Source organism: Chinchilla lanigera, unplaced genomic scaffold (assembly GCF_000276665.1).
Source record: "Chinchilla lanigera isolate Chin_1 unplaced genomic scaffold, ChiLan1.0 scaffold00002, whole genome shotgun sequence".
Classification (NCBI taxonomy): domain Eukaryota; kingdom Metazoa; phylum Chordata; class Mammalia; order Rodentia; family Chinchillidae; genus Chinchilla; species Chinchilla lanigera.
This window is the reverse complement of record NW_004955403.1, coordinates 18,394,350-18,421,917: the sequence shown is the minus strand read 5'-3', so window position 1 is coordinate 18,421,917 and position 27,568 is coordinate 18,394,350. Positions and strand designations below refer to the sequence as shown.

At 41.1% G+C, this 27,568-nt stretch overlaps 1 protein-coding gene and 1 long non-coding RNA gene across 2 annotated transcripts; both read right to left on the bottom strand.

The window, feature by feature from the left end:
• Window positions 1-821: 821 nt before the first annotated feature.
• LOC102027929 lies at window positions 822-2,726 on the bottom strand. The gene is made up of 3 exons (XR_259183.1): window positions 2,634-2,726; window positions 1,898-2,229; window positions 822-876 (listed from the first exon to the last, which is right to left on the bottom strand). It is a non-coding gene; the product is annotated as an uncharacterized LOC102027929 (long non-coding RNA).
• An 8,810-nt stretch (window positions 2,727-11,536) lies between these two features.
• On the bottom strand, window positions 11,537-27,309 carry Prkra (protein kinase, interferon-inducible double stranded RNA dependent activator; the record flags this gene model as incomplete). The annotated part of the gene is given in 7 exon segments (XM_013512630.1): window positions 11,537-12,200; window positions 15,464-15,638; window positions 20,725-20,819; window positions 21,788-21,905; window positions 22,884-22,962; window positions 24,847-24,928; window positions 27,140-27,309. Coding segments are annotated over 7 exon segments (877 nt in total), but the record flags the coding sequence as incomplete, so codon positions are not given.
• Between the last annotated feature and the right edge of the window lie 259 nt (window positions 27,310-27,568).

Sequence of the window (27,568 nt, the reverse complement as noted above, 5' to 3'; positions counted from 1 at the left end):
GACTTAATAGGATTTAGATCTCATGCTACCAATTTTTAGTTTTATTTCATTATGGTCAGAAAGAATAATTTGCATGAGGTTGATTCTTTGGAATTTACTGAGGTTCTCCTTGTGACCAAGGTCATAGACATTTTTTGTGAATATTCCACGTATAATTAGAATGTATATTCTCTTTTGGTTTTAAAGTACCATATGTGTCTATTAGTTTTGATTCATTAATTGTGGTTAATTATTAATATTATTATGAGTTGCTTTTTCCCTTTGATGAGGTTCCATGAATTGGCATTAAATCTACAAATAGTATTAATCTGTTCTTTCCACTGTCTTGTCAGTTGTTGCTTTTTGTTACATACATACATTCCATGATTATTTATTCTTGTCAGTTATTCTTTTTACCTGTTTACTAGGCTTCTCTTTGTCTTTTCTGATGCTTTTTAACCATGAAGTAAATGTTGTAATTAAAACTACTTGCCAGGTGTGTGGCACATGCTTGTAATCCCAGCGCTTGGGAGGCTGAGGCAGAAGGATCACTGAGAGTTTGAGGCCAGCTTGGGCTACATAGTGAATTCAAGGGCAACCTGAACTACATAGCAAGACTCTGTCTCAAAAAAAAAAAATTTAAGAAATATTCTCTCAGTTTGTTATGGTTCATAATATCAGATGTATCTTTTCCTATATTATTTCCTATCTTTTACAATTTTATATTTAAAAGTGACTTTTGTACACAGATACACATTGCTAGACCTTTTTAAACTGAATCAGATAACTTGTCTTAATCTGTGAGCTTTGGCCGTTTAATTTTTAAAATAGCTGTTAGGGGCGGGGGATGTAGCTCAGTGGGTAAACAATGCCGGCACTCAGGAGTGTTTGATGTCACTGCAAGAATAAATAAAATAACTCTTAGGACTTATTTCTTGACCCAATACACATTTACAAAGTCATTTTCTCCCTCTCCTGACTTCCGCTGGATTAATGGAGTTCTGTCTTGTTTGGATAGAGTTTACTAAATATTTCTAATCTTCTGGTTGTTTCCCCTGCTTATTAAGATCCATCGGTTTCTAAACCTTGCAGTCACTTCTCCAGCCCTTCCCTCATCCCCGCTCGACACAGAGTGAGCATTTCCTTTCAAAGCAGCCGATCAGCTGCGCATCAGTTGCCCCGGGCCGGCCCCATGCCCTGCCCCGCCCCGCCCGCTCCCACCGAAGCCCCAGTCCGCTCCTGAGGCCGGTGCTGGAGGGGACGGCTGCAGCGGGTCCCCTGTTTGCCTCATCTGACCCTCTCCCTTCAAGGGCCTCTTGGGAGTCCGCGGACTCCCCTCGTGGGAGCCCCCTCTCTGGGCAGCCCTGGTCACCCTGAGCACTGCACCCTGAAGCAATCTGTCCCAATCGTTTGTTGAAGCAGGTAGAGGAGCCGAGCATTTTCGGGCACAAAAGACAGCATTGAAACGAGCCCGAGCTTGACTTTTAGTTTTCATAGGAGAAATTCCCGGAGAAGATAGCTTCTTTGTGGAACAGGTAAACACATCAGTACAGTAACTCGGTGTAAGGACTGATATTGTCCCATAGCAACTGACCGGCATACTGTACAGAAGGGCCGGTATCAGTCCCTCAGTAAGGAAGGTTCTTTGCACAGAAAGGTAGGAATCGCTTTAAACTGGGTGGTCAAGCTAGTAAATATAAACAGGTTGTTTCTGTTTCTGGGTAGGCAAAGGTAATTTTACTTCATCTACCTCAGGCTCCTTTCAAGATTATTTAACTTCATGATTATTTAACTTGCAAAATTAAACACTGACCTCATTTCAATGGAAAAAAATTCAGTCTTTGATCAAAAACCCCTCGGGGCAGTTCGGATTGACCTAATTACCTTTCATTACCAGAGTAAATTGATGTAGGATTACCTGATGCGTACACAAAGCAGTTACAGTCACAGGTCCTAGAATTACACGCTAAGGGCCAAACATTACTTCTTCGAAGGTAGCATGGGGCCAGCCTCCGGGAGTTTCGTTCTGTCGAGGTTCATGCTAAATTCAGAGGTTCTTCAGCGAGAGCGTGGCTTGATCAGCCTTGGGCGAGCTGCTCTGCAATGATTCCACCCTGGGCTGAGGGCCATAACGGGAAGTGGATGCAGTCACAATCTTGCACCACTGACTGGCGTGGCTGGGCGGGCAGTGCCTGCTGGACCCAAGTGCTTGTGTGTCTCCCTCTAGCGACCAACGGGCGGAAGTTCCTACTGTTAAAGGCAATTGCCAGTTACTAGTTATAACCAATTCTAAGGTAAAAATAAGGAATAAGAACCGGCCTGCGTGATGGTGCACACCTGTAATCCCAGCACTCAGGAGGCTGAGGCAGGAGGATCTCCCTGAGTTTGAGGCCAGCCTGGGCTACAGAGTTCGAGGCCAGCCTGTACTACATAGCGAGACCCTATCTCAAAAAAAAAAAAAAAGAATGAGGCCCTCCTGTGCATGGTTGTTCTAGAAGCTTGACATGTGGGAAGAGATGACACAATAAATACTCAAAAGGAATAAGGTTAGATCTGTACAGTAGGGAAGGTGAAAATGTAAGGGTGAATATACTGAGTGTCAAGTTCCTGTAGGGCCAGCTCAGCAGAACACATTTTGGAAAACACTGCTTTACCTTGTTCTCTGAGTCCCCTTGCAGGCGCTGCTGAAGTCCTGACACGGTCTGTGGAAAGCGTCCTCACTGTGCGAACCTCACAGCGAGGGCTTGGGGAACCTGGGCGGTACCGGTGCGTCAGCCACGTGGCCTCTTTCTGCAACTGCTCAGCGGCATGAACTCGAGGCATCTGAGGCTTCCGCTGACGCAACCTGAATACCATTTTCCAGGAAACTTTTTCTTTTTTGCTTTTAATGAATTTTATCGGCACCCTTTTGATATACATAATGATCACATTCATCATAGGGAATTTTTACCTGCATATGTCTTGATTTTTTTTTTCCTGAAACTTTTTCTTAAAAAGTAAAAGAGCACACTCTGTTGAAAAAGGTACAATAGGGTAGATGCATGGACCAGTAACATAACTGTTTATTATCAAGTGTTATGGGCTGCACGTAACTGTCAGTGCTATGGATATTTACGACTGTCAGCGCAGGTTGGGTTTTTTGTTGTTTTTTTTTTTTGCACCAGAAACACTGTAAACATGTAAGTAATGTTTCTTGCTACAAACTTATGATGTCTAGGTCACTAGGTGCCAGGCATTTTTCAGCTCCTTTATAATCTTATGGCACCACCGTCACTGACCAGAATGTTCCAGCACCTGATCACTTTAAGAAGTATCTTATGCACAGATAGATATGTATATATCTTTCTTTCAATCTGTGGTAGAAGGAGTAAATCTAAGAGTCTGTCTCCTTTTAATAATAGAGGAAATTATCTGCAGTGAAGGCTAAGCTGAGCTCCAAAGAACATGGGAAAAGTCTCAAGAAGCACAGACTCTTTGGGAAGTCCATGAAGGCTAAATAAAAGGCCCCTGCCTTGAGGAACCCAACCTGTGAGGCCGAGAGCCGAACCCTGGCTTTTGACGCAGCAGCGACATGCCCCATGTGGCTCTTGCACACCTGAAATGTGCTTAGGACACACAGGTATCATGCATGGGAAATACAGGCTAGGCTTCCATGACTTAGCTAATGTAAAAGATAATGTGAATTGGTAATTTGTCCATTGGATACATGTTGAAAAGAAAATATTTGAAAGGTGGGCATGGTAGCACACGTCTGTAATCCCAGCACTCAGGAGGCTGAAGCAGGAGGATCATTGCAAGTTCGAGACCACCCTGAGCTAAAAAGTGAGCTCAAAGCCAGCCTGAACTGCATAGTGAGACCCTGTCTCAAAAAGACAAAAAAAAAAAAAAAAAAACTGAGGGATAATGAAATAAATTCATCGTTTTTTTAGTACAGTGCTATTAGGAAATTTGAAGTCGTGTATGTCATGTTACGCATATGTGGTTTACGTTGTAATTTTTTTCAGACAGCGCTAATAGAATAGCAAAGGATCTCAGCATCATTCATGATGAAAGACCACAGGCCATCATGAGACAGCACAGGACAAGCTGCAGAGATTCAGAGACTGTCATAAATGGCCTCGGGATTATGTCTTTGAGCCAAACCTTTGCTGTTTACTCTGCTGATCTCTTAAGCTGGTCTCTCAAGACTCAGCTGAAATGCTATAGAGGGATAATATTCAAATGAGGCACTCCAGTTTCCTAATTTTGTGAGGAGTCTGTCTTACATTTGCGCACCTTCCAGGTTTGCAAAGCTCCTGCTCACTCAGTCTCATTTCATCTTCCTGGTAAGTTGAGAGGAAGGCAGAGCCACTTACGCTCATCTTACTGGTGAGAAAACTGGGACTGGAAGAGGCCATGTGATGTGAAGAGCATTGGAATGGAGGATGCTAAGACATGACTCAGAGTAACCAGTCCTTCTGGTGTCCTGGAAAGAACGCTACTAGACTCAGAGTCAGGAGGTCAGGACCTCCCAGATAGCTGGCTCCAAACAGGTATTTTTACCTCTTTATTCAAGCCTCATTTACAAAGCTGTAAAATGGGGTCATCAGTACCAGAGGACTGAGGTTTTCACTGATATAATCCATGTAAATTTGGCACAGTAACGGAACCCAAGGAAACACCTGACAGCCATTATTAGCAGTATAAAATTTCTCTCAGGACTGGGGGTGTACCTCAGTGATAGAGCACTTGCCTAGCACGCATGAGGCCCTGGGTTCAATCTCAGGCACCACAAACCAAAAAAATATAGTGAAATTTTATTTTAGTATCATTCAAGTTCAGGGTAATCATGTAAGTGTCGAAAAGTTCTAGTAATATTTTTAGTATTCCAGCCCAGGGGCTGATCCTCAAATGCTGTGCTGTGTGGATCCCCTCTGTAGCTAATAAAGGTTCCCTTTAGAATGACCATGTAGGTCTGATGACAGGCTCCAAGGAATTATAAATGAATTTACCTTATTTTCTGAATAAGGAAATAGACATGGGGAAGATAAATTGTCTAAATACCTAGAAACATGACAAAAATGTGGGTGACAGGTAGTTTCAATCATGTAAGGGAGTGAAGGCCACCTTAAGATTATCCAGGGTGGTGATACCTATCTCTCTCTCTCCCTCCTCATTCCCCTGCTGGAATTAAACCCAGGGTTTTGCGTGTTAAACAAGTGCTCTACTACTGAGCTACACCCCCGCTCCAGGTGTTTATTCCTGATTACAGGTTCTAGACTTTGTAATGATGTATGTTGACTTGTAGACTTCTTTCTGATAAACAGCAAATTGTGTATAGTGAGGAAAATAACCCTAAACTTATTTCAGTTCTGCATCTCATCCAGCAATCTCATTCTTTTATAAATACCCTAGTTCCGCAAACACTCTTTGAACTGGACATGGTGTGGCATCTTCCTGGCTATTATTTAGTTTATTGTTTAATGAGTGGAATGAAATATATGACTTGGTCACCTTATGTTTGCCTGAGTTAAGACTCCTCTTTTTGAACATTATCCCATAACAGAACACAGAGGGATAAAGTATCTTGGCTGATCAGGTAGACTGGTGAAAATAACACGGGCTTTGCATCAGCACAGTCTTTGAGCACTTAGTAGGCATTAATTCTTAACCCCCTTAAATGTCATGTTTTTCATTCATAAAAAGTAAATACTACTATCTATATACAGAATTTCTATAAGGACTACATACATGTTAAAGTATATAACACTTAGTGTTTGATAAATGGTATTATTATTATCCTCATTCCTCTCCTCAACACTGTAACTATGACTAATCATTTTTGGCAGACCTAGCAGTCAGATTTCCTAGCTCCCAACCTAGAACTCTTTCTAGCTTCACAAAAAGTACTTTTTGTGGCTTTCAATGTATACAATAAGGTTGTACTGAAGAGACCCACTCTTAAGGGATTTCAAGTTCTTGCTTTTACCCTAACACTACACAAGCTATAGATTTCTAACAAGTGCCTCCATGACAGAGATGAACCATGATTACACAGTTTAAGGTCTCATTATTTAACAACCACCGCTTCTGCCTGTGAGGCAGCATATTCAGCAGCCATTAGTTCAGTGTAGAACATGGTCACATTTTAGGCAAATCAGGATTATGTAAATTTTAAATAGCGCAATGTCATAGACACACAGTGTTTGACATAGTGCAGAAGCTCAGAAAACTGAGAAGCACACGTGACGAATTTCATAATTCCAAAGCAGGCAGGCTTAGCAAATTGCAACCATGGCAGCATTGGTTGGCTGGTAAACTGAAATAACCACCACCCACTGTCGAGAGCCTTGAGGAGCACACCCACTGCATATGATGCAGACACTCTGTTCCGAGATCACCCTACCTATTCGGTCCTTAGCTTTGTGTGTATTCACCCCTTGGCCCACATGTCTAAAAACATACTTTCCCAATTCTGCCCACTCAGAGTGAAGCTTCAGTGATCTTCACTGATCAGCTGATCACTTCAGCTTCAGTGATTGTACCCATAGGGTGCCCCAGCACGGTGTGCCATTGTCATAAGCTTTTGTAAGATTACAAATGAAGATGTTTTTTGTTGGCATTAGTGAGGAGTCTGGCTCCAGGCCAAAAACCTATGTGAAACTTCTCAGGCTCCCAGGAAGGAGGTCTAGGGATGGGGAAGGGAAGTGGAAGTAGAAAGGATGTGAATATGTATCAATTCCTTATGATGAAATAGTATTATGCATCACAAACATACACTAAACAAACAAAAAACTGAGGCGTCCTCGCCAGCCAGGCCTACAAATATTTGCATTCTTGGTCCAGGGGCCTCACTTCAAAGGTTTCTATTTAGAAATCTTACCTTTAAAACCTATCCTTCTTAATTAGATACATAAGACAAAATGAATAAGAAAATGTGAGCAACCATGCATAGGTGTTATCCATTTCTGAATTTCAAATCCATAACTGTGCAGTTACACACCCATCTGGCCATAAAAGAGATTGCACTAGAATGAAGGCATAAATAAAAATGCAAGTATTCATAACGAAATCCAGCACTTATTCTACCATATAAAACCGAATTTACCATGTAAATGAGCCTTGATTGTTGTTATTTTAAAAATTGTGACTTGGAGATATCTTTCAGTCCTAGCCTAGCCCCCATACTTGAAGACCGTTTGCCTTTACTTGTATCTTTTGTCTTTTCCCCCAAGATATGTGTAAATCTTTCCCAAGCCTTAGCTATGTCTTCTAGCACAAAGTGCTATGGATCTGTGGCAGCTGAAATCTACCCACTAAGATGAGCACACGAAGAAAGACTAGCTTGTTCAGGTTTCCACTATTCCCCACTCTTGTCCCAGCCTCAACAGGCAAGCAAAGAAACATATATCCCATTTCATCTACTCCCCCTCTCTGCTGTTCAGATTGATGAACAGCTGTCAGATCTTCATTCACCATTGCTCTCTGTCGCTGGCTCTTCTGATGTGTCTTAACCAGAGAATTACAAAGGGAAATGAAGAAACCAGAAAATGATAAATGAAATACAAGTCACGCAAGTCTTGTCTTGTTATCTTCCAAAAAGCCCAAGCTTTTCTTTGGTTGATATCAGCCTTTGTGTGTGTGTGGCAGAAAGCCATCATAACCTGCAAACTATAATTTGCAATATGGTGTCAAGCTGGTGGAATCTTCAGTGTAGACCACATCCACAATTCCCTCAAGTTTATGATTTTTCAGATTTTTACAGCCATCCTTTAATGCATAAAGTCACTGTTTCAGTTAAGAAATGTTGCTTAATTCCATTTTTATTTTATTTTACTATATTTTATTTTTATTTTAGAGACCAGGTCTCGCTATGTAGTCCACGCTGGGCTTGAACTCATTGTACAGCCCAGGCTCATCTTGAACTGTTGCCTGTTCTCTTTAGAACTCACAAGTTATGCTCTTCATAGTTGTTAACTTCTACTTTGGACCTTGAGGCGCAGCATTATTTTAAATTCAGCATGACTCACAGTGGCCTTGCTCTCTTACTTTATTCCCTGTATAGCCTTTAGGTAATGTCTCAAGGAATCTTTCCCAATGCAAATAAGTACATACAAATACACACAATGAAGCACATCACCTACAGAGACCTGCAGAAAAAGAACTATTCACAAACATAGCTTTCTTTTCTTTAGGAATTTTAATAAAGGGCAAAAGACAAAATCTAAACAGAACCCAGCTTATCTGAGTTGTAACTTTCTATGATCTATAAATGATGCAACTGATAGGATTTTTCCATTATCTTTTCTCACTGAATTAGAACTCCATAGCTCAGGCTGGGCTCCCAGGGAGCAGATGCTGGGGAAGTGACAGTGAGTGGCAAGTACTAGGGGATGCTTTGGGATCACCATCTCTGAAAAGAATGGAGAGAAACTGAGATTAGGCAGGGGGAGAGCTGGGTTGCAATAGCATCAACAAAATTCTCAGTGGACGCCATAGACAACCCCGAAGCTGATGGACTCTTCTGAATTGTCTCAAACTGGAGGTGTAGTGTCAGGACTTTGCATTGCATGCAGTCCTGCCCTCATCCGAAAAGGGAATATTAGCTGGGCCTGGTCATACACACCTATATTCTTAGCACTGGAGAGGCTGAGGCAGGAGGATTACCATGAGTTCAAGGCCAGCCTGGCCTAAACTGAGTTCAAGACCAGCCTGAACTACACAGTGAGACCTCAAAAAAAATAAAACATACAAACAAAAGGAATGTGGCCTTGGATATAGGGTCTAGGCCAGTGGGGGGAACCTTGTAAAACAGTTGACTGTGGCGTGCATGCCATAGGTTCACCATCACTGGTCTAGTCTATAATTAAATACATGGTGTGGACCGTCACCCGGAATCCTTTAGCATTAATCACTGCCACTCCCCGGATTTCAGTATTATGGCTCTGTACCTTGTATGGAGGAGCAAGTTTCTAAAGCTCCCTCTCGGCCTTTTACAATGGTATAGCTGACCTCACAGACAGCGAACCAATGTGTGGGCTGTGCAACAACCAAGTGCAATTGTAACTCCAGCATGAGCGGGCCTGTGGACACACTGGGAACTGGTTTTGGGCCAAGACACGTGGTATTACTTGGTCTCTCCAAAGCCCTCATTGTACTCATTATTAACTCAAACCCTGTGTAAAACAGACATAAAAATGCTGAGGATTCTTCTTCCACCAATCTATGATTACCTGATGTCGTAATCACTTTTCTCCTCAACACCTACAACTTAAAGAGAGGTTTATTTTGGTTGAGGCTCCCATCCCTGTGGTTGGTGGGCTGGCTCCAAGGCGGGAAGGCATGACACAGGGCCCGGAGGGGGATGAGATGCTCACTTCATGGCCAGGAAGCACAGTGAAGCCGGCCGTGCTCCCCGGGACCCCGCTCTTCTGACTAGGCTCCACCTCCTCCTAGCAGTGATTCGGCTTTCAGCCCCCGTAATCCAGGCACCGGGGAAAGCCCAGCCTGCGAGCAGTGAGGCTCTGCGGGTACATCTCGATATAAACTGCAGCCTCTGGGGAATGGCTAAGGGTCCCTCTGGAGAACTGGGGGTCGTTTTTGTACGCACTTGTGGTGCTGTGAAATCCTTCTGCCTGTGATCCTACTTCCTTCTTCAGTTAATGGTTCTGAGTCCAACAACTGGCTTAGGTCTGGGAACTGGGATCATGACCATTTTGGGGAGTGATTACCCCTGGACTCCCGATGATCCATCTTATTGCAAGTGTACAAGCTGAGCAGTGCCCCTGTGGACTGACGCTCCATTTTGTCAGTTCAATTGACTCTTGCCTTATCTTTATGGCTGGGATGCTGGACTTTCCACTGGTCATAGTTGCATCCACCTGGCTTCTGACAAATCCCAAAGCCAAATACTCTCTTGTTGTTTAGGGGACCCACTCTGCGCACTGCCATCAGTGTTCGCAGATCTGTAATGGCACCTCCTACCTGCATTCCTGGCCTACAAAGCAGAAGTACCACTGAACTGAATTCCCGAGACCCTGCTCACTGGCGCATTACATGTTGCTCTGCCAGTGGATTACTGTCACACTGTGTTAGGGGTCATGTGCTCTACCAACAAGCAGACAGCAAGAGCCTTGTGCTATAAACTAGATGGCAAGAGAATGAAGTACAAAAGCCCCCCGGAGATCCGCTTTCTTGCACTTTTGGGACCACGTATCACAGGCTGAGCTCCCTGGGAAGCCGACTCTGAGATAGGAATTAGTGGAGGCTAGGGATTGCCAGTGTGGAAAGAAAGTGCCCTGGGCAGAGGGAGACTATGACTATGATGCCGTCTCAAAGGCAGTCTCAGCTGCCCCACTGGGGAACTCTAAAGCTACGATGGGCTTTCAGATTGTCCCATATGCCTTTGGCTAGGACTATTTGCTGACTGCAGGCTGCCCCAGAAAGGAAGTAAGACTTGGAGGGGGATCTGTCCAGTTAAGGCGACTAGGAGGGTAATTGACAGGCAGCACTCCCAGAACAAGGGAACCAGACCCCTGCACCAAAGAGGAATCTAAGCGGCATATCTCAGGCCTCTCTGACAGCAGGAGAGTGCTTCTTCATTAAATAATGTAAGCTGGATCAACACTGTATCCCTAAATACTATTATACTGCCCGGTACATTAGTGCTCAATAATTTATTGTATTAGTATTATCAACATACTTGGCTACTGCTATCTTCATCTGACTAGCTCATTTATCTATCTCTTCCTGGAGGCCTCTCATGTGTTAGGACCGATGCCATCAGGTTGACTATGGAATAGCTGTCTGCTCAGGAAACTAATCTGCTTAATTATGTAAGAGCCTTAATGGAGGGGTTAATGAAATGGCATTACAGAATACGTGATGACCCTGGAAAACCCAGTCTAACGAGGTGACATTTGAACAGTGTCTAAGAACGCACATTTTCTGAGCTAGAAGCAGGGAAAGCAGAGGCAGCTAGAAAAGCTTGGTTTCTGGGTACCTTATCTTCACAGCTTATCAATTTACAATACATTTCAACTACTTGCAACAAAACTGTATTTTTTCCATGGTTTGAGCACATCCTCTTTTTCCACTGCTTTATAAAATCTTCCCCCAGTGTATCTTCTTTATAATTGGCACTTTGTAGCTGAGGAAGAAGTAGGCCAGGGAGTGTGGCCTTGAAGGGTATATCTTCTCCCTGGTTGTGTGTGTGTGAGACAGGGAGGGACACACACACACACACACACACACACCCAGGGAGAGGATACACCCTTCAAGGCCACACTCCCTGGCCTACTTCTTCCAACTAGGTCTTCCTTATAAAGTTCCTGTCATCTGCCAATATCCCATTAGATTACAAGCCCCTCAACAGATACATCCATCAGTAAGGTCAGAGCCCGTGTGATTCAGTCACCGCCCCCCAAAAGCCCTACCTCTAGATATTGCTGCACTGGGGATTAAGCCTTCAACACGTACACCTCTGAGAACATTCCAGATGCGAACCATAACGAAAGTTACTCTCAAGAAAGGGCTACAGTCAAGTCAGTAGCTCTTTAATAAAATGAACTGATCCCCATTATAACAAGAGCTCTTTATTACATGATTTTGAATACACAGCAGGCCAACCACGTTCCCTGAAATTTAACGGTCACTTTCAATAAAAGCTGGCTAAAGTCGTCCCTCCATACTCTAATCCTAAAGGGCTTCCTTCAAATTTCCTTTACAAAGCCTTGTGCAAAAGAGTGTAAGCACCAGTAAGACCGTTGCTAGCAGTACTTTTATTTTGTTCACATCCTTATCACCAAACATGCAGTTCCTTCCTCTTATGTGCCTAGCTCTGTAAAATGGGTGCTACACCATGCCCGTGATACAAAGTTTATAAATACAATATACCAATACAAAGTTGAAGCCATTAAAAAGAGCTTAGTAACAACTACCAGGAGATAACTGAATCTGGAGTGTTGATGAATCTGAAGAGATCTGGAAATAACTCACAAACATTACGGTAAAAGTTTTACACGGGAAGGAGTGAGAGGAGAATGCCTGAAGTGCTACTGAAGGGTTTTCTAAGGTGCCCCAACTTTACTTCCTTTCTGCGATTATCTTCAAATACTGCAGAGCATTGTGGGCTGCGTCACTCTGCGCATTGCCGCAGGAGATCCCCGAGCCATGACAGACTGTAATAGGACTGGTCGACAGTTCGGCGAGGCACTGATACTGCCCGTTGGCACTCAGTTCTTCTGTAAAGACACATGCAAACACGACGGTTAATGCCAAGTGTGTATAAGGCAGGCCCTTGTAAGAACCATCACTTTCATTACTGTCTTTCAGCATCAGGGTATACACGACTCTCCCCACTCATCACCTTATCATGCCAATACAAACGGCAGCCACACTGCTCAGCTGTATCAGTTCCAAACACTGAGCTTCACAATCACTTGAGGGGACCCGAAAGCAACGCAGCCATCTAGGCCTCCCTCAGCTGCAAACACAAGGGCTGGGGCTGGAGGTGGCTGCTTCCTGAATTTGAGAGAAACTCCCCAGGCTACTGTAATGTGACGTGGTGGACAGCGTTTGCACATCACTGAACTGCAGCAACTTTCTTAAAAGGGAAAGAACTATTTGCTACTGGATCCCACCAGGGAGTAGGCTTTTTAAATAGGAGAGAACCTTGTTCAGGTTTATGGTGCCTGTGTGTTCTTAGGCTGTGAGTCTGCACAGAGAGTCTTGAGTTAGGGTGTTTTAAAAACAATGTAAATCTGGGAAACAAGTATTCTTGTCATCAACACATGAGTCATTCTGCTGAAGATGGTGAAATGACTCAAGGCAAAGAAGTAAAATTTAAGTATGAACTATGACATTTTCGAAGTGGTCCTAATTATTACCTTAGCGAGTCAAGTTAGTAGAAAATATCCAGATACAACGGGATTATTTAATGAGTGAACAAGCTTTATAGTCCTGGCATCTAGGTTCTTTTTGTCAAATGAAGTAAAATTCATATAACACATTTACAATGTTGCACGACTACGGCCTCTGTCCAGCTCCAAAACACTCCATTACCCTGAGAAAACATCCTCTATGCATTAAGCAGTTACTCTTCATTGCCTTTTTTTTTTGAGACAGGGTCTTACTAGTAAGTAGTTCAGGCTGGCCTCGAACTCACAGCAATCTTTCTGCCTCAGCTTCCTGAATGCTAGGATTACAGGCGTGTGCCACCATGCCTGGCTTCTTCATTTCCTTTTCTCCCACCCCTGCAACTAGCGATCTGTCTCTGTTGATTGACCTTTTCTGGATATTTCACATAAGTGGAATCATAATATTAATATGTAGTCTTTTGAGCCTGGCATCTGTCAATTAACATGTCACAAGCCATGTTAAGTTGTAGTAATACTATATATGTAAGAATTTTATTCCCTTTATGGTTGAAGAATACTCTATCATGTGTGTGTGTGTGTGCATGTGTGCCTGTGTGCATGCATGTGTGTGTTACTGGGGAGTGAACCCAGGGTCTTTGCACTGAGCTATGTCTCCACCTCTTTTTAAATTTTTTGAGATATGGTCTCACTAAGTCATTAAGTTGCCCAGAATGGACTCAAACTTGTGATCCTCCTGGCTCAGCCTCCCAGAGTGCTGGGATTACAGGCATGGCCACCAGCCCTGACTACCACAATTTGTTTGTCCACTCATTGTTGATGGAAATCTGCAGTTTCCACCTTTCGGCTCTTGTGAATAGTGCCACTGTGAGATACTGGTATTTGTTAAATATTTTTTCTATTCTTCTGGGTGTATACCTAGGAATGAAGCTAGTACGTCAAATGGTAATTAATTCAAAGAGCTGAAAAGCTTTTTCAATGGCAACTCAACTCTTTTACATCAAACCAGTAGAGTTTGAGGCTGTAGTTTCTCCCCATCCTCACACCTACTGTTTTCCACTATTTTGAGTATAGCCATCCTAGTGGTACGAAGTGGTACCTCACTGAGTTACATTTCTCTACTGACTAATGATGTTGAGCATCTTGTCATGTGCTTTTTGACTGCAGTTGCATAGAAGTTAGCCAAAAGCTAGTTTTCTATTACCTTCTTTGTTTTTGTTTTTGTTTTGAGACAGGGCCTCACCATGTAGCTCAGGCTGGACTTGAACTCATTATCTAGCCTAGGCTGGCCTCGAACTCTCAGCAATCCTCCTGCCTCAGCCTCCCAACGGCTGGGACTACAGGCATATATATGCCACCACAGTTAGTTCTCTATTTAGAAGACTAGTTAGTTCTTAGGACAGGTAAGAAGTGTTTTTAAATTCACAATCTAAGAATTCACTTCAAGTTTTCTTCTTTTCCTATTACAGCTCATCCATCTGTGCATCCCAAACCCTTAACAAGCCAGACACTGACAAATATTTACTGAACAAATGGTTTCTCATCAGCCACCTTTCCTGACCATCTATATGCATACCTTCCAAGGTTCTTCATTCTGTGTTCATCAAGATATTGTTTCGACCCATCATTCAATCCCAATGTAGCAGAGAGTATCCAGAGAGTATTAGGAGGTTTGGGGATTTTTTTGGTACTGGGAATCAAACTCAGGACCTCAAGCTTGCTAGGCAGATGCTGTGTAACCCCTAAACCAGTGGTGGGGAACCTGTGGCACGCATGCTGTAGCAGGTTCTTTGTATGATCGAAAGCTCTAGAAGGTTCACCATCCCTGCCCTAAATGCTCTATGGTCCCAGTGCCAGTAACTCCGATGAAGTAGGTTCCCCACATCCGAATGAGGTTGGAATAGGGATGGGAAATTCTGCACACATTGTGCAGCATTTAAATCAAGACATTAAATGTATTTATGTGCATGCACACACATATTTAACCAACTTTATAAAGTGAATTCAAAGAAAATCCACACTGACTTATTTTCCCATCTGTCTATATTTACCCATATAAATGACTAAAGACTAGAGAAACACAGAAAATATAGGATGGGATAAAGCAGTAAATTGGGCTTTCACCATTTACTGCCCAGAATGGAGAAACCCCCCACACCCACACCCACACAGCTGACACCTGAAACGGCAGTGCCTTTTCATTTGCCAAGCTGCCCAAAGGGGCTGGCTACACAGCTAGCACACTGCGCCTCCTTCTGGATCCCGGTCTACAATGACAAGCTGTGTGATCTTGGACCAGTTTCTCAACCTTTCTGTGTCTTTTCTTCACTTATAAGTAAGGACAACAGGACTCACAGAGATAATGTGAGGGCCTAGTAAGTTAATACATGTAATGTTTTTAGGCGCATAGTGAAACTGTAACTTTTAGCTATTGTTGATTTTATTATTAAAACTGTACGTTACCCACAAGAACGAGACATATCAATTATATATACATACATTACTGCTCTAGCAATCATACATAGGTAGAATCCTTGATCAATGAAATAAAGTAGAATAGAAATTTTTGTTTCTCAAACACATTGTAAAAAAGAAACACAGGAATAAGCCGAAGGGGAAAGAAGTCATACCTATATCCAAATACGTTATGTTAAAGCCTTGTTCCTTGGCGATTTCACTAAGCAGCTGGATGTAGTCTGTATTTGGAATACTAAGGAGGCTTCTTTTCAGCAAGTTGATCTTTTCCCCGGGAGAATTCCTCAAGGAATGCCAAGTGCACCCTAAAGAATGCCCTACTACATTTGTCTGGAAAAAGAGAGGAAGGTTTAGACTCTTAACTAGCACTATGTTCCAGCTCTAATACCAATATAATTAGAAGTACTTAGTAGGCACTCACATTTACTACTTCACACTGTACATTTAAATGAGTATCATTTGGTTAGCTTCCCAATTTAAATGAGATAGTGCTAACAAGTATATGCATTTTAAAAGTACCATAAAGTGAAAAACAATAAATAAACACACTGTAAGTATTTCAAATACTTTTGTATAAGAAAGATTAGAATTGGGAATTATTGAAGCTGTTAGCACATTATTTCCTTTCTCATTCTCTTTTGCCCAAGTCGATGCCACCTTTTTTCTACGAGATGCCTTTGGAGACCTAGCATCAGGTAAAAAACCCCAAAAACCAAGTTTTTGTACAGTAGAAAGATTTCTCTGCTGAATTTTCTGGTGGTCCCATTAAAAGATGTAAATATCTGATAGCACTGTAAACAAATTTGGGAGCAACTGAATCTGTCTAGTAGAACAGTTTACAAACTAATACATGGAACAATTTATTTTTTGTATTAAATACCAATCGCAACTGACAGCTGTAAAGCAGAAGATAAACAACAACTCTATAAAAAGGTGAAAGGTGTGAGCTGGGCTGGAGAAGACCATGCTGCTCAAGTGGGCCTTACATCCTTTTCATCTCTGGCCTTAGAATATTTTACTTCCCATATTAGTTTGTGGTTTCAAAATGCTTTCATACACCTTTAACAAATACTACTACTTTCTAAAGTAAGCAGGGTAACTTCCTTTAGTCTTATATTATTAATGAGCATGATGCAAGTGAAAGGGTTTTCAAAAGATCACAGGGATGGTTATGGCACAGAATTCAGTAACTTGTTCAATTTACTAAATGAAAATTTATATTCCTGGCTTAGAATTTTAAGCAATTCTGTTTTTCAGGGGCCAAGGGTGCAGCTCAGTGGTAGAGCACATGCTGCGCACATGCAAGGTCCTGGGTTCAACACCCCAAAACCAGAAGAACAAAAAACAAAACAAAAACTACCACAAAGCCCTCCAAAAGTCATAACTTATTACAGGGTAGAAAAATGACATGTAATATGAAGAAATACTTAATGAAGAGCAAAGTCTCTTCTTTACCAATTTACTGAACATCTCTGTTCTACTCCCCCGAGGCACCTGCTGTTAACACGCCTTCACACAGGCGTCCTATGCATATGTAAGCATACGTACACACACAGTCCTTTAAAGCAAAAATGCAAGTTTACTTTTCTACTTCTTGTTGTTTTGCTATGGGTCTCTAACTATGGGTTTTAGATTACTGCTGCCTTGTTGCTTTTACTAATGATGCTGAAATAAATAACCTCTTCACTTAGATGAGTTTCTGTAGAATTATCTCTAGGAGAAGAACTGCCCAGTCCAATTTTGTTAGATACTTTTAATTTTGTTAAATACTTCCAAAGTGAGTTCTGAACCAATTTATACTCCTCTCCACTGTCTTGGAGAATACTTGTTTTCTTACACCCTCACCAACACAAAGTGATATCACATTTTGTAGTTTTCACCAATCTAAAAGGTTATCTTGCATGAATGAAAATGAACACACCACTGTTTTTCCTCAGTCACGTGTACAGTGTCTCTTCGAGTATGCTGTCTTTTTACTGATGGAGAAGAGTACTGAAATCAGCTCCTGCACAGTCTTGTGGTGAAGATAATTCCTTCCCACACTGCTTTTAGTCTCGTGATTTTATTTATGAACTTTTGGTTTTACTTAGTCAGATTTATGAATCTTTTACCTTAAGTTAGCCTTTATGTTTCAAGAAAGCTTTCCTCATGCTATGATTTTTAAAAATGAAAGATCTTCCATGTATTCTAATACTTATATAGGCTTAATTCTTATGTTTTAAGTTTTCAACCTACCTGAAATTTATTTCAGTGTAAAAACTGAGACCGTAACCCAAGTACATGTCTTATATACACAGATTATCTATCATCTAGCTAGCTAGCTAGCTAGCTCCAAGCCTGGCTGTACACTGTCTCTATATCATCACTGAATAATCCATCCCCTCGCCCGCTAATTCGAAACCTCACCATTAGCCACACACCATGTTCTCCTATGCATTACACCTATGCCTAGATTCTCTACTCTGATTTTGTATCAGTAACTTGTCTTAATGACTGCAGCTTTATGATATGCTTTATTCTTTGGTGGGATAGCACCTATCCTATATTTTTTTCCCAGTATTCTTGGCTATTCTCAAGAGTTTACTATTCCAGATATAGTAAAGTTATTTCAAGGTGCAAAATAAATTCTGAAAATTCTGAGACTACTTCACATTTTAATATACTTGTAATACTGAGTCTCCCTATCAAAAATGTACTGTCATATTCATTCAGTTTCTGTTAAAGCCCTCAATGGAGTTTAAGAGTTTTCCTCACATGGGTCTTTGCATATTTAAGTTTATTCCCAAACATATAATCCCCCTTTTCCACTATCAAAAATGGTAACTTTTATATTCCAGATCTTACTACAGTATTTACAAACTAGAAAACTACTGATTTTTTTCTAGTATACTTTTTCAGGATAAGTTTCCTATTTTTTTATAAAGTGGCCAGGATTTTGCTAATCAAAGTGACCTGTATATACAGCAAAAAATCAAATACTACAGAAATAAGTAAGCAACAATCTCCAGGCTCACCCCTCCCCACCCAGCAACAGTATTTTTTAACTTCCTATTTTCAATTATTTTGGTTGCCATTTCATATCTCTAAATATATGGCAAAGCTATTGATTTTGAATATTAATTTCATGATCGGTTACCTTGATGAACTCTCTTACTGTTTCTAGTATTTTCTCTAGGGTTTTAGAAGGATACAACTGTATTATTTGCAGTTAAAATCATTTATAACTTCTCTTTTGTGATTTCCAAATTCTTATCGCTTTCTCTTGTCTAATCATATTGGTTGGTAGTTCTAGAACAAGGTCAAATACAAATAGTATTAGTGGGCACTTTCAGTCTTTCTCTGGTACCAATAAAAACGAGTGTAATGCTTAAACATGTAACCATAATTTTAATCTCTTTAAACAAATTTTTTATCAGTAATAATTGCTGAGTTTTAGCAAATATCTTTTTGGCATAGATGGAGAGGATTACCCGTTTCTTCTTTTCTTACTCACTAAAGTGGTTACAGTAACAAATTGACTAACTGAAGTATCTTTGTATGTATGAAACAAATCCTTGTGTACATTATATTCTTTCAATGCTCCAGTACACACTTTACAAAGGTTTCTCATTAAAGGAGGCTGACTCAATTTTTTTCTGTTGTGGTTTGGTCAGGTTCCAGGGTGTTACACTGGTTTGGAAGAACAAATTTAGAAGCTTCCCTTAAAAAAACAAATAAATGTGGCCTGGGAGAGTTTCAACAGCACTGGAAATTATCTTGTCCTAAGATCTGACAGAGACCAACTGTTCCATGTTCTTGTGCTTTGTGATTCTGGTGTTCTTTCGGTCCAATTGTTTTTGAAAAGTACATGTCATGTATTATATTTTTGTCTTTTAAAAAATTCAAAGTTACAGTATTTCTTTGTAAATCGTCTTTTTTTTTTTTTTTTTTTTAAAGTGAGCCATGACTTTGTTATAAGTTCAGGGGAGACACAGCCATGGACAGACCTCATTTCCCACACACTGTGTCACTTTTTGCAGGTAATGTGAAAAACCTATGAATACTGGAGCCTCACTTCATATCATGTGTAGCCCCAACTGCTCTCTTACATACATCACACATGTCCATCTCAGTATCCCTGGCCCCCTCAGTTCCCCTCGCCCGCCTTCTGTGTCTACATTACTGAAGGCTGCCACCCTTAGTTGCCAATGTAAAAATATTTATCTCCCCCTTTTTTCTCCCCATATCCAATCAATTACCATGTCCCTTTACTCCAGTTTTCGAAATGATTTTTTTTTTTTTATATAGGGTCTATGTAGCCCAAGCTGGCCTTGAACTTGGGGCAGTCCTCCTGCTTCAGCCTCCCAAGTGCTGGGATTACAGGTGTGCACCATGATGATTGGCTTCTAAATGATTTTTAAATCTACCCAGTCCTCTTCTTCCTCTCTTCTGTACGTAGTTTAGGTCACTGTTTCTCATCTGCTTGCTCTCAGGGCATTCTAGCAGGTCTCTCAGATCCTAACACTGATTTACTCCCTCCTAATCCAGCCAAGTCGTTTCCTCTCCAACATACAAATTAGGTCCTGTTTGTTCCAGATTAAAGTTCTTTAATGACACTGTACTACCCCCAAGATAAAGTACAATCTCCTCACCACAGCAGTCCGGTTATAACGGGATCCCTCTTTCTGGCCCCAGTGTCTGAGACCCCTCCCTCCGACCCTGCTCTGGACATACCAAATCACTTTGGGTCCTGACTACACACGCTGCTTCAATCCAGGGGCTCTTGTTCCCCATCCCCACCCTAGAGGTTTCAGCTGACACCTTCGCGGACACAGTTTTGAAGGCCCAGGTGTTGTTGAGATGTCCTCTCTTATGTTTCCACAGTGCCCTCTGGGTGGAGCAGTCTGGAGAACCTTTTCCTGTCCTAGGAGGCTACACACTCCTCAGCAGATCAGGCTGCTTGCTCACTGTGTCTCAGCACCTGGCACAAACCTTGGTTCGAAGTATGAGCTCACCACATGACCAGGGTGGGTAATGAACGGATGAAAAAGAAAAAAAAAGGAAATGTGCAGTGCTTTGAAGATAAAAATGGCATTCATGGCCTACTGTTTTAATTTACTTGTTCAGGTGCTGGGAATTGAACCCAGGACCTCACACATGCTAAGTACGTACTCTACCGCTGAGCGGCCCCTCACCTGAACTATCATTTTTAGATCTCAGTCTATTTTCTGAATTTACGATGTTTCCCAAGCCCTCTTACTTGATCACCCCTATGACTCTGGCTCACATTTCGGAAGCAGCGAAAACTGGGACAGTGTATAAATTAACAACGAAGAGATTTTTAAAAACTGCAACTCATAAGTAGGTACACAACAAGAAATCAAGGAAAGTTTCCTACAGCATCACATTAACATCATACTGTCTGATCATTACTCACTAGAGAAATATGGTTCTCTGGAGAAATATTACTAAATTTGGCAAGAAATTTCTCAGCAGCATTTCTCTTGGCTTGTTTTTTGGATGCCCCCTTTCCTATACAAAGAAAAAGAAATGGTAGATTTAAAAAATTAGCGTCTACAGAGGTGATCAAATGTGCAAGGCATTGTGTGAAAACGTCTTGCCTTTTACTTTCTAGTCTTTATCTTTACCAACTTGACATTTTTGTTTATTGTATTTCATATATATACACAGCATACATATCTACTTCTGTACTTTTGCTTTGTAGATTTAAAAACTGAGGCCCAGGGAGACTAAGGAACTTGCTTAACCTCTGAAATCAAGGACCTGCTGGGGGCTCTGGAGTTCCTGTCCTAGCTCACACAACCTCCCTAGGGAAAAGAGTTGCCTAGTACTCAAAAGTAATACCTCACTAAAGTAAAATCCCATTTTAAGGGATGTTAAAAATGACAAAAAACATGCCAGAGAAGTTAACACAGGAATTCTCTTTAGTACTTCTTTAAAGTGACCTCTTTTCCTCGTAGTTTGTATTTTACAACATGGAACTATAGTTCAAAGACAATTTCAACTTTATTCTCATGGTAATTTTTTTGCCATATAATCTCTTATTAATCACTTCATTTTCAAATGGAGTCCTGCTCAACTCCTGTTTACTAGATCTGTTGAAACTCCAATAGATTTACTATTGCCTTTTCTCCAAATGAGTTGCATTTTAAAAGTCACTAACATAACAGATTGTTTAAGGTACATAACCATAATTTGACTTTTTATCAACAATCTATAATTTTTAAAAGCATAAAGTTAAAAAATGTAATATTATTAAGTCAAGTATTTATACTTAAGTTCAACCTTACAAAGTTAGAGTCAGTAGAAAGGGAGTGTATCAATTTCCCTACAGCGATGTTTGAAAAGGTATCACAGTCTGAAGCCATACCACCCTGAATGCACCTGATCTTGTCTGAAAAGATATTACAAAACTCATTTCTATGGTCATTTGTCATCTGAAAATAATGCAAATGTTTTTAATTGTAAGAAGTAAGTACCAGTTTCCATAAATGACTCTAGCCTGCAAATTGTGGTATATTCTCTCTTATGAGCAGGTCCTCCCTCCTGGGAAAGGGTATATTCAGGAAGTCTCCAGCCATGATGAATAGCCAGTTCCTACAAAATTGAGATGATGCTTTAATAGTGACTTTAACAATGTAACGGCTCAATCACATAAATGACATTCTTTCTTGACTTTGATTCCATTTTTAGTCGTTTGTTTGAGATTGATAATATTCTGCAATAGAAAAATGAGAATGGATTCTGTATTTCCCATAGATATCCTCATTATTTTATATCTTTATATCACAATGCGAAAACTGAAGCAGTTCTGTGTTATGAATGACACTTCCATTAAGCCGGAATGAGCTGGTATCTGAGTTCTGTGAGAAAGACAGGTCATCACCAGCCTCTTGGGTGCACCGGAGGAGACAATGCGCTCAGTTCTAGGTGGGAAGCAGAGACAGCAAACAAATAGACCTGGGTGGGGTTACACATAGCAGGTGAAGAAAACTATAGAGAAGCTCACAGAGCAAGAAAAGAGACTAAAGGATTTGCTGGATAATGGGGAGAAGAGTGCTCCAACAAAGCACACGGATAATCCACAAGGAGGATATGCTGCATGCAGGAATTAAAAACTGAATACATATATGCGTGGATACACGTCTGTATATGTGTGTATGGTTTTTCTTCTGGTAGAAATAGACTACTTTTCTTCTCTTTGAGTTAGGTCACCCGATTTTGGCTCTTTATAAAGTCTTCCGTTTCAACAAAAGTAGAAAAAGGCTTGTCATACAAGTGGCAAGAATCTCCCTTAAGGTATAACGCACTACCCATGCGTACTGAGGTCCTGTTGATTTCAAATGGGAATTCCACAAACTAAAGGCAGATACTGTATATGGAAGAGAATCCAAAAGATAAATAAACAGAAAATAAGCTAGTTCTGAAAGTTCTAATGACCCTAACTTGGAGAACAGAGTATTTGACCTTATCTTTAAAATATTAATGGCTTATCTGAGTTGCTGTATTATTTTTGATTTATTTCTCTTTAACAACAGACAAAAATGCTAACTATGGAAAAGCTATACAACTTACCTGTAATGAACCAATAGGATTAAGCTGGTTCTTTGGTTGCTTGGAAGGGTCAGGCATTAAAGGGTCAGGAACTGCAAAGCTAAACATTTTTTTGAAATGTTATTAAATAAAATAATTGTCCCAAATTACTATAAAAGTGACAAACATTTTCTACTTTATCATTTATACTAAACTCTTGCCATTCTTCGTACAAGTAACGCCCTTCTTTCCAACTACTTCTATGGGAATCTGATTTATCTGTCATCTAAAGTATATTTCAAAAGTCACTTCCTCTGAGGAGTCTCCCCTTTTATTCCACCGAACCATTATAACATTTTGTTTCACTCTTTACAGAAACTAACCCTAAATTACACACTCTTACAAATATATGTAATTTCTCCATCCCTTCCCTAACTACTTGTGCTCATTAAACTCGATGGCAGTAGTATTATGGCAGCTCTGTATTACTTACCGACATTAGCTTTGTTGTGTACTGTATATAACAGGTATTTAATAAAAATATACTTAAAGCACACTATTATTACACCTACACAAAAAAGGAAGACTACTAGCCAGGAAATTTAGCCTGTCAATGTCGACAACACAGATCATACATGCTTTTTTCATCCTGCTAACTATGGAAGGCAGATTTATTTGTTCTGTCATCTGCTCAGTGCTAGGATCACCCCGTAGGATTTGTATGAATGCTGCATGAAGTAGATTGCCTATACGAATCTGGTTTCAGCATGTGGGGATTATCACCAGGGAAAGAGAACAAACTCTTTTAGGTAGTGTGAAATTACTAATCATTTGGGAGAGCAATGCCAAACACAGACTAGGCAGCAAAGGTTACTACTACATAGGAAAGTGAAGAGACAGCTCTTCCATGACAAGGAGTTTTAGCTAATTCCATTTCCATTAGTTTCTCTTCAAATGACTAGCATTCAAGGCCGATGAGATGTGTTTGCTTACCATGCTCCATGCTGAAACTTCCCGAATAATTGTGATGGAGAAGTGGGAAAGCCTCCGAATTAAATCAGGCTACTTTAGGCCTGATTATAGCTTAGTAATTCCCATCTTATCCGTCAAGAAGCACAAATATATAGTAAAGTTTGTGAGCCTTTTTTTAATGAAAAAGTGATGTGTCTTTGTGAAGCAAGGACACTCTACACACTCATTTCCACAAATGTACTCAGTACTTGGGCTGACCTTTGGGCCTCACAGAAATGGCATGGCCTTCACCAGACAGTTATAACGCAAAGCCTGCCATGCCATTTAACACCCTAAAAACTAGCAAAAGTCAATTCAAATTCATGACCTCAGAGAACAAGAACCACCTGTGAGGTCCAAGGCTTGTGGGAAACAAGTACTTATCTAGACGGTTGCTATGTCACTAGTTAGTTCTAAACTACCCCAAAGGCTTAGCATGACTTAAAAAAGAGAAGAACACTGAATGAGAATATAAATATAGTCTGAATCCAAAAGTGTTGCTATGGCTGAAGAGCAAAATTCGTATCCTAAATTCCATGGTTCTCTGCTGTTAGCTATGAGTTACATCAGAGGGTCTGTTATACCAGCATTCTGTTTGGTATACATTCTATAATAAAAAAAACTCTGCCTCATTCTTTCAAATAAGAATTCCTAAAAGTATTTTTAGCTCATCTCTTTCCATCTCATGCCTTGTTTCCTTCATTGTAGAAATAACTGGTCTAATACAGAATATTAACATTTGCCAGAAACACTCTAGTTTTCTCCACACTATACCCCATTAGACAGAGAAAAGGACCCAGTTCATGATTGTCTGCATGTAAGAGCTATTTGATGAATTTAAACAGATAAAACTGTCTTTATTGGATGACAGATTTTCATACAGAAAAAGAATTTCAGAGTTAAGATACTAACAACTGTTTGCTCTGTTTTAATTTTTAATCTTACCTCAGCCATGATAATTTTGGGCTGCAGAATACAAAGAAATTTAGCTCACCAAATACTTGCATTGGCTTTCAAAATGTTTATGGCAGCCTCTGCAGCTCTGTGTTTCGCCAGCTTCTTACTTGTTCCTTCACCTACGTTAAGATGTGAAAAGAAAGTCCTTACCTTCTGTGAAACTATGTGGCACAGATGTTGTAATATAAAATAAAGTCGCTAAAGGTTTTCTATATATGTATAGTAATAAAAAGAAACACTACCCGCAGTTATACAGTACACTGTAATTAAACATCCATCCTGGGGTGCTAATACATGAACAAAACAACAGTTTTAAAAGTTCTGTCTGAATAAAAATCCCTTCTACAGTATTTGTACATTATACTGTGTATGTTTATGATGTAAAGTGGTAATAAAGTAGCCCTGCCACATCTCCTGAAGAAGTGTACCTTAGCATTTTATTCTTCCCTTCTTCTGGGACAAGAAAGAAAAACTCTTCCACGGCAAGACATTTCCTTTAAAGAAGCCACTTATGGCAGAACTGCTGGACAGCAAATTTTGCACAAGTTTATTCTGACAGCTGGGTTCTACTCTGGATCAAACCCTATGCTAGGTAAGCAGTTATGACTACATGTTGAGTATAGTGGGAGAGTTCATATATGGAAGGCAATAGCTTACGTGTTTTCCATACAATCCATATCCCTCACCTGGCTAGGTAAGAGGAGGTTGGGGTAAGGACTAAATTTCAGTAAATTTGGTCTAAATTTCAGTAAACAGTCACATCTGATAAGCTGTAAATTTAATCCTTTTTCCTACTGGGTTCAAACGCTTAAACTCATAGAGTAAGTCAAATGTGACCCTCAATCATCAGCGGACACACAAGCCACACTCTAACACAGATATGAAGGAGATAGTACAGAACTAAACACAGTCCTTCCCCTCAGGCGCTGACAGCCTAGTGTGGGATTTTGTCTGGACGAAGCACTTCAAGTACGGAGGGGTACATGTTACAACAAGCTTATGGCATCTGCCCAAAAGCAGCAGCTCTCCAGCTCCTGGTACAGATTCAAAAACGGTTTATGAAGGAAGAGATAACTAAATGGACTCTTGAAAGATGAGTAAAAGCTAGTAAAGTGGAGAGAGCCGAGGATTAGCAACAGAATTCTAGGTAGAGAAAAAGCACCAGCAAAGGCTCAAAGGCCACAAAGATTAGTGTTTTCAAGGACCCCAGGACTGACTGAGTATGGCTAAATCTTAAGAGTTTGAGGGAAGTTTCAGTAAAAGACTGGAAAGCTGGGTGTTAGGAGAAGAGGCCAAAGAAGGGTATTATAAATCTGTGCTTTTCAAACCTTAGTGCACATAGGAATTGTCAGGGCATCTTCTTAAAACATACTCGAATCCCACAGATCTGAGAGGGGCCTGATAGTCTGCATCTTGATTGAGCGCCCAAGTGGTTATCACTGCTATCACTGAGTACATTTTAAGAAGCAAGACTGGACTGGGGATATGGCTCAGTGGTACAAGCACCTGCCTGGCAAGTGCCATGTCCTGAGTTTGATTCCCAGTACCAAAAAAAAAAAAAAAAAAAGAAGCAAGATTGTAAACCATATTCAAAATTTGGCATGTGTCCACAGGGTGATGGGAAAACCACTAAGTGGATTTTAAGAAGAGGAAAAGAAGTATGAATGGGAGAAGGAACATTCACTCTACAGTCCAGGGCTGATCAGGGACTTGATATGTAGTTCAGGATGGCCTTGAATTCATCATTCTCCTGCCTCAGCCTGCCCAGTGCTGCTGGGATTACAAGCATGGGCCCCCATGCCCAGCTTTGGAAGGAAAACAAAAAAACTATCTTATACAAAATACCTGTAGAGTGTCAAGACCAAAAAGGTACCATACAGTATGCCTTTTGCCATTTTCACGGCCACAAAATCGTGGAACAACGGACCCAAAGTTCCAAACGTATCCATAAAGGAAGGGAAGAAACTCAGAAAAGTCTGGTACCATTCCTCCCGGTATTTGCTATAATCTATGAATAAACCATGACAGCACCTGCTGACTCAACCTTTCCTGTTCCTAGGAGGAAAGGAGGATCCAAGCGTATGAGAAGCCTTACAGGACTACTGGATAACTTTTTCGGTTTCTGAGCCTCCATGCATCAGGGGAAGAGATAATGAGGCAGGGAACTGGATGAAGTTGCGAAGCCCCAATGACATACATAAATACGAGAGGTTTGGGTTTCAGAGCCGCTTCTCCTAGCTGGCAAAAGAGGTACTTTTCCGAATTGAAAATCAACACCACGTCGGACCGCCAGCCCGCAGGGTCACGGGGGTTTAAGCGTGCATACAGACCTGTGCAGGTTATGTCACCAACGGTTACTCTGAAGGTGAAAGTGGGCACATGGATTTGCACATCAGATCTCTCACACTCATAAACCGGGATGTTCTTGGTCTTCATGCCGTACTCGTGTAATACCTGAATCGGTGTTTTCCCTGGCTTAGCTGTTATCATCTTCCCCAAACTGAAAAAGATGGTTTTTGCATGTCAAAGCGGAGAGGGACGCAGAGGCGTACACTGGCCAGCTTGCCGGCCACCAGTGCCAGCAATGCCAGCCAGGGTGAGCGGAGAGGCGCCCTGGCTCCCCGGGGCCGCGCCAAGGCTGGGAAGGCCTGGGCGCACCTGTCTCCCTGCGGCACCCTCCGCAGGGCAGGGGTGAGCACCTTGACAGAGGGGAGCTCTGGAGGGAATCTGAACGCGGGGTTCTCCAGGAGCAGGGCGGG